The sequence below is a fragment of the Vicia villosa genome, linkage group LG2, assembly GCF_029867415.1.
Source record: "Vicia villosa cultivar HV-30 ecotype Madison, WI linkage group LG2, Vvil1.0, whole genome shotgun sequence".
In the NCBI taxonomy this organism is placed as follows: Eukaryota; Viridiplantae; Streptophyta; class Magnoliopsida; order Fabales; family Fabaceae; genus Vicia; species Vicia villosa.
In genome coordinates, this window is record NC_081181.1 from 205,112,572 (window position 1) to 205,120,491 (window position 7,920).

Sequence of the window (7,920 nt, forward strand, 5' to 3'; positions counted from 1 at the left end):
CTTAGGTAAGTAGATGTTCTAGTGTACGGTTGAGTAGGAGGGAAACATGTATGTGTGGACTTGACTAAGGTTTCTCCATTGATGGGACTGAGGGTTCGAAATTTTTACTGTGTGATAAACAACCTTAAAAACTACTTCAAGTAAAGTAGTCAAACATGAGAAAACATGTTCTGACAATTAACATGTTTTCATATCATTTGTCTTTGACACTTTTGTTTTCTTAGCATTAAAGGCACTGGATCTTTTACAAAGAGTCCAAAGGCTCATGCATAACAATGTTGTGTCTCATATTTCAGTGAATATAATATTTAAGAAGATTAATTTTGTCATTCAAAAGAAAATAGTAACCCATCTTGTTATCTGTTTGTCTTGTATTTATGTATAATCCTTATTATATTCTATTAATATATTCGACTGTTTATTAAAGAAAAACCATTATATACTATAACTTAAATTCAACTCATTTAATTAATTAATTCAATTTTCAACTAAACTCAAGTTCAAGTTATTTTGTTTTTATATTAAATTCGACTAATTAGTTGTCAATTCAAATTTTAAAACTATATTTAAATTGACTTAGTTTGTTTCCTACCTACATGGTATAATTGGAGTATATACATGATAATGGAATGCCACTAAACATCAATTAGTTTGCATACAAGGAGACAAGTGCAATTGCTCTCAATATCAATGTAATGCAAATGTTCAAATTTGTCATCCGAGACTGCAACAATATTGTGTGACAAGTTACCTCTAATAAGTGCTCAACTCTCCAACTTTAACTTCACTTTTAACTTTTCTTTTTAAGTGATTTTAGAAAGCGATATATATTATGTAAAGGCTTAATTATGACAGAACTTTTAGGTATTCTCAAAGCTTGAAAGTGTTTGAAAAAATATATATTGATGTAGAGCTAAAAGTGATAATGAAGAATTGCTTATATACATTGTAGATAATCTTGATTGTGTGATAAAGAATAAAGATAATCTTTATTTGCTTCACATATTTACCGAATTGTTATATACATTCTAATTAAAACCTTTTTATGTTCTATCTCATGAAATAAACTCATATTTTATACATATTTGTTTTGAAAATTTTAATTAATTAATTTATATATTAATTTCTAAGAAAAATTAATTAAAATTATTAGTTATTAATTTATTCTGTAAAAAAAAAACTAAAAATTTATCATCATTTAATTTTGAGTTTTTTTTTAATTCAATGTTAACCATTAGATTAATCAAGAGAGAGAAATAATAATTATATTAATATTTTAATTAATAATTTAATTTCTCTCTCTTGATTAATCCAATAGTTAAGATTGAATGCTCTTATCTTTTATTTAAAAATTCCTCCTACTTGATACATCCCCTATATATATATATATATATATATATATATATATATATATATATATATATATATATATATATATATATATATATATATATATATATATATATATATATATATATATATATATATATATAGATCCATTGACACCAGATGTAAGTTTAAAAGATTTACATCAAACCTCCACCGTTAATAGTATTCGATCAAACGGTCTTACAAATAGCCTATTTTTTAGGAGAAAGAATAGGCCATATATTTTTTTTAATTTTTTTTATTTCATTTGATATGACCGTTTGATCAATTCTTTTAACGGTTGAGATTTGGTGTAAGTCATTTAGACTTACATCTGGTGTCAATGGATCTAAGATAAAATCCGTTAAAAAACTCATATGTTAGTTTTTAAGTGAATTTATCTTAATCTTTATATTAAGAATAATAAACACGTAAGATTTGGTGTCAATTGACCCTATATATATATATATATATATATATATATATATATATATACAAAATCTCTACAATGGGCTACATAGATAAGGGAGACCAACCGTCACTATAAAAAAGAAATCAGATGATTGAGAAATATAAACTTTTACATGATTACTGTTAATCTAATTGTCAACATTTTAGCCACCAATTTGTAGAGAGGTCCAAAGAGAGACATCATATGTCCAACGTTCTCATTATTAAATGAGATTCCACCTTAGAGACGTGAGTTATGAAGTAGGATTCCAAACTCCTTGGTATGACGACGTCATAAAAAAACTAATCAAACCTAACATACTCAACCTGCGTTAGGAGGTCCCAAAACTTCTGAAAGAACGAAAATAATTAAACCCATATGAACACAATATGTTAATACCCTTCATCCTAGTCACCATTGCATCCACCTCCATCTGCATAAACCCTGCAGAAAAAGCCTCGAATTTTCAAGAAAATATACCATGGATAATAACACCATCTAAAGTTAGCCTAACCAAAGTCTGATTAGAAAGTTTATCCATCTTAAGTTGGCCTAAACCAAAGTCCGATTAGAAAGTTTATCCGTGTAGTACCTAACAATGATCTCCCATCGAACCTCCTCCACCTTATCCAAAAAAACTGTCACCCACCTAACGAGCCAGCCATAATGGAAATCCTCCGCCCTATATGCTTCACACACACGGAAAATCTTAAATTAGCATTCATTCTTTAAGACACAACAATTAGGATAATTGATCTATATGGAAATACTGACACTGATGAAGCTCCCAAAGATTGTAGATGACATTCAACCTGATAGCCAACACCTCTTAGAATAACACAGATGACTTCATCCTCACCTCCCGAGACTCAACAACTTCAGCACATTTTTAATCTTTGAATCTACATTCCGTAATACCTATTTGTTTCAAAGCTTTAGGAAAACTCTAAGGCCTTTCAACTTATCCCTCATCATACATGCAATCCAACCGAACACATCATGAGAGCTCTAAGACTCCAAAATAACACTTTCAAAGTTAAAATGATCCAACCAGAAACTATTAAATCGAAACAACTTAGAGCCCCAAAGCTGGGAGGAATATTTAAGAATGATTAGAGATATCACATGGAAGAGCCCACAAACTCCCATTGCCTCACCCCTCCTCCCAACCATACGACACGAGAACACGATTTAACCTACTCATGGTACCCTCATTTGAATAAAACAAAGTGAACCTTCTACCCAAAAGTTGAAGATCATTTAGGCTCAAAGCTTTAACGAAGAAGAAAAACTCAATAGATTCCATGAACCCTTTATGTTGAGAAGCATCAAACAAACCTATTGTCTCCTAAGTGTTAAGTGCCAAAATGTAGTTATTTTGTGTTTGTAAATAGTGGCACTTATCGATATTTTTTGTTAATATTGTTCGAATAATACCTCGTTTTGTGTATAAATACGTATACTTTGTGAATAGATGTATTTTCATATACTTTTATACTTTTTGATAGTTTTCTATTCATTTTGTAGGTATTGAGGCGTATTTGGAGCATGAGCAATAACGTGGCGAAGACACGGCTTCAAACGCGCGATTTTGAGCGGCGGAATCAATTCATTCGGCGAATAAAGCTCAAAACAAAAGAATAATAAATCACCAATTTGGTTGATATGTTGTCATTGTTAGATGGGAAATTGAATAAGCTTTCCAACGCTTCGAACTGGGCGCAAATCGGAGTTACGGTTCTCAAGTTATGGCCAAAACACTAAATGCTGTTTTTTCTTGACAGCAGGTTGCGCGCGACGCGAGCTCCTACGCGCGACGCGCGCTGTACCAGAACCAGAATTGTATAAATAGGGGAAAATAGATTTTTTAGGTTATGGTTGGATATTTTAGAGCTCCAATCCATCCAATAGCATTTTTTGAGTGGAAAGATGCTAGAAAACACATTGGAGCTGTCAAATGGATGATCCGGGGTTGAATCCTTCATCAATCGGAGCCGACAAACCGTGAGATTTTTGGGTTTTTCTTCGTTTCTTCTCTTTGTGGTTTCATTTGTGGGTTTTGTATATATATACTTTGATCTCATGTATATTTGTTGACTATTATGTTATATAAAGCTTGCTTTCATATTTTTATGGATTATTGTCTTAGATTGTTGCTTTGTGGCTATGTGTTTGAGTTGCTATAGAGATGTAGGGCTCTAATGCTTATCTAGGATGATTTTCTATTAACTTAATTGCAGAGATGAATTAGGTTGATAATCACCTAGTGTCAGTGCTTAATGCGTCTGAGTGGTCGTGTTTGTCTGAGAGATCGACATTTACGGGAAGCTCGGATTTCTCATGTGTTGTTTAGGTGTCTGAGAGATCGTCACTTACATAATGTTGTGGGTTGTGTTGTTGACATGTGGTAATATTGATAGGTTACAAGTTGAGTATATTCGGTCAATAAGTTTAAGTTTGTGAAGAGTAGATTATATGCAATACTTGATAGTTTCTTCTATTTGAAGAATGAATTCTTTTGTGTTCATAAGTTAAATTTCCGCATTTACCGTCTAAACCCATTTTAACCCAAACTCATAACTAAGAATCCGTCGAACGGCAATTCAGTAGCACTAATCTCTGTGGACACGATAATTTCCCAGATAAATACTTCCAAAACTTTTATTGCTTGCCGCTTTACCGCTCCAACACTAAGGCCTAAAAGTTGAGTTAAAGTCCCCTAAAACACACCAAACGACCCTTAGGTGTTCACGAGCCTAGACCAAATGCGTCTGTGTAACCCTTTTTTCTGACACCACACACTTAGAATACAAATTAACTACAAAGTAAGGCATGTAATGAACTACCTCTCCAAGAATATTCGTAGATATCCAGGACCGAAAAATGAAATTGAGCTTATGCTTTAGCATTACACTAAAGGGAAAGCGAACCACTGCTACCATCCATACACATTGTAAATCTCCAATAAAAAAAGAGCTACTCTAATTAGCAAGGATGGAATAAAGCAAACTAAACCATACCCAACTTCATCTCCTAAATAGCATAAAAGGTTAAATATGTTTGTGGTTCTTCTAAATATCTCAAATTTTATTTTTAATTGCTCTAAATATTTTCTTCAAAAAATGATCCTCCTAAATTTTTTATCCACACTTTTGATTTGTCCTACAACTTAGCGATGATTTTTATAAATTAGCGACGGTTTTAGCTACCGAAAGAAAATTCAATAACCTTAAATCTAGCAAGTAATAAAAGGACATTTGAATAATAAGAACCACAACTAGATAAACCACCAAAATCAATAATATGATTGCTTGACTGAATCACGGAGTAAGGTAGCTCACCTTATTTGAACTAGTTGAAGTATAATGATTAAAAGAGTTGGAGAGGTCATTAATTTCAATCCCTATCAAAGAAAAGGAAAAAGTAATACTCTTAACTAACTATCAATTTACTAATAAAAAAATATAGATGTTAGAAATGTATTGTCCTCTTTCTATTAAATTCTCTAAAAATTAATTTGATCTAATAAAATAACCAGAATATATATATCCAACCTATGAGAATAAAGACACATCAACAAATTAACCAAAAAATCACATTCTTTCACGAGCTATCCACAATTACAATCCCTATAATATATTTTTTCTGTATAAAACAATTACAATAATAATTTAACTAATTTGATATACTCCATTTATTAATTAAAACTAATCCTCAAAATACAACATAACATTTACAAAAATCATTTTTTAAATTAACAATTTGGGTTTTTCAAAAACAGTTTTTTTTTTCTTTTTGAAAAACCTAGAATGCATTCAACTTTTTTTTCTGTTTTTTTTTTCTAACCTATTTTTATGTTTTTTTGTTTGTTTAATCTAACACATGACATGCAATAATTAACAAATAATACTGCACTTCCATAGAAAAGAATTAATATTAAATATAATATTAATTATAATATATATTAGTATCTTTAAAGTAAGATTCTATCAGTTGATAATATATAATATTAAAAATGCATGCAATGCAATCACTCACTTGCTTCAAAATTAATCAAATTCATTTTAAAAAAACATTAGCTAGGCACTAGGATACGTATGATAATACTTTATAGTTCTGCATCGATCTCCACTCTGATTAATTATTATATTTGAATATTGCTATACTTTTCTTTTTTGAAAAAGTTGAATTATACTATAGTACTATTTACTAGTACAGATTTGTTGAATTTAACATGTATGTTTCCCTTTAAATTGTATGAACTCGTTTGGTACTTTCTAAAAAGACAAGTAAGAGCATACAAAAACAAAAACACCAATTGACATCTCACCAATAATCTTGCTAGGACTCACCAATGTCATCATCATTAGGCAAATTATAATAGCACATGAGTTTCCAAAATTAAATAAATTATATATAATAGTACATGTGATATATAGAAACTAGACTTTATATCCACAAATTCAAAGCAATGATTAATCATTGTTATATTTGAAACAAATATAAAGTTACAAAGACATTTATTTTTGGAACATTGATTACAAAGACTAATTAAAGAGTTACAATAATATTCTTTTAACTAACTTTTTCTCTCTCTCAATTCTCTTAACAAGGATAAATGTTATGTTACTAGATAAGAGAAATAGAGAGAAGAATTTAATTTTATACATTATCAATATATCATAATCAATATTCTCGACTTTACAATTATTTATGATTAAAGTCGAATATTTATAGTTATGATTTATTGACAACATAAAATATTTAAAATTTAATTGATATATATATTATCACCGTGAAAAAATTTACACTGTCAGTCGATCACAATCGTTAGATATTTAAATATGTTTGATTTTAAAATCATAATAGTTGTGATGTGCTGACAATATAAATTTTCTACACCGAAAATTCATGACCAATTTAACACAAATATTTATAGTAACATAGCATAAAATTAAATTCTAGAGATAAAGCTAGCCAAAAGAGAGGTTAGATAGTAAAGTTGAGTTACATTAACATTGGATCCACCACACCTTGCACACCTTGATGAGTATTGGTGCACATTTTAGGTCCATCCATTAAACATGGACTCAACCTAAACATGAGAATGCAAAACTCCATTTGATTCAAAGCACCATCTCCATCCAAATCACCTTCCATTAGCATGGACAAGAGTTCATCATCCCTAACCTCCAAACCAAGCATGAAACAATTCACCTTCAAGCTCTCAAATGTTATGAGACCTTTGTTAACATCCATGAGCAAACGAAACCCATTGCAAAGTTCTCCAATAAACCCTTCTGCTCCTAAACTTCCAATCATGGATGGAAAGTAGTCCTCAAAATCCATACCAAAATTATCCAATTCCATGTGGAAATTGTGAGTGAAACTTCAAGTTGAAGTTGTTACAGAAACACTAGTATGAAAGGGGATTAATTAGTAGCTTGTGCTAGAAGGGTGTTAGTGCTTCTTATATATCATACAAAAAGATAGGGTTTTGTACAATGAGTGAAATAATAGTTTTGGTTGTTGAAAGGTAGGGTTCCTTCAAAAAAAGGAAAATGTAGGGTCGGAAGTGTGGTCCATATTGTTTTTTCTTTGACTCCAAATGTGATTCAGAGCAATAAAATTTGTAAATTATGAATCATATTCAAGGGAGATTTTATTATGTTTGTTCTGAATTTTAATAAAATACTTTCTTTGTTTCATTTTAATTGTTTTCAGGAAAAAAATTGTTCTTTTTAATTGTATTTTTCAAAGTTCAAAATAATATTAATGTGTTTGGACAAAAAAATATCTTTATTTATTTATTATGCGCCTGTCTTTTATATCTATTTTGAAATTTTCTATTTTTCTCTAGCATTAAGATGTATGAGTTAAGAAATATGGTTATGTCTAACTCAACTTTACATATTTGATTTTTCAAGTAAGAATTGTTTCATTTATAAGCATATGTTCAGGCCATATATTATATGATGTGTCATTCTTAACATCCCTTAATGCATCACATTACAAATATATTTAATCAGTTTTAAATTATTAATCCATGTGCGGTTTGATTCTATTTGCTATCATTTTAGTGATGATTTTAAGCATCACAT

At 29.9% G+C, this 7,920-nt stretch overlaps 1 protein-coding gene across 1 annotated transcript; it reads right to left on the reverse strand.

Annotated features, from left to right (window-relative positions):
• Window positions 1–6,281: 6,281 nt before the first annotated feature.
• LOC131648025 (calcium-binding protein KRP1-like) lies at window positions 6,282–7,274 on the reverse strand. Its single transcript, XM_058917826.1, has one exon. The coding sequence runs from the start codon at window positions 7,187–7,189 to the stop codon at window positions 6,827–6,829; it is 363 nt and encodes a 120-aa protein (XP_058773809.1). The 5' UTR covers window positions 7,190–7,274; the 3' UTR covers window positions 6,282–6,826.
• Between the last annotated feature and the right edge of the window lie 646 nt (window positions 7,275–7,920).

What these genes read in the sequence shown, in the direction of transcription:
- LOC131648025 (XM_058917826.1), bottom strand. Translation starts at nt 7,189, where the DNA reads ATGGAATTGGATAATTTTGGTATGGATTTTGAGGACTACTTTCCATCC.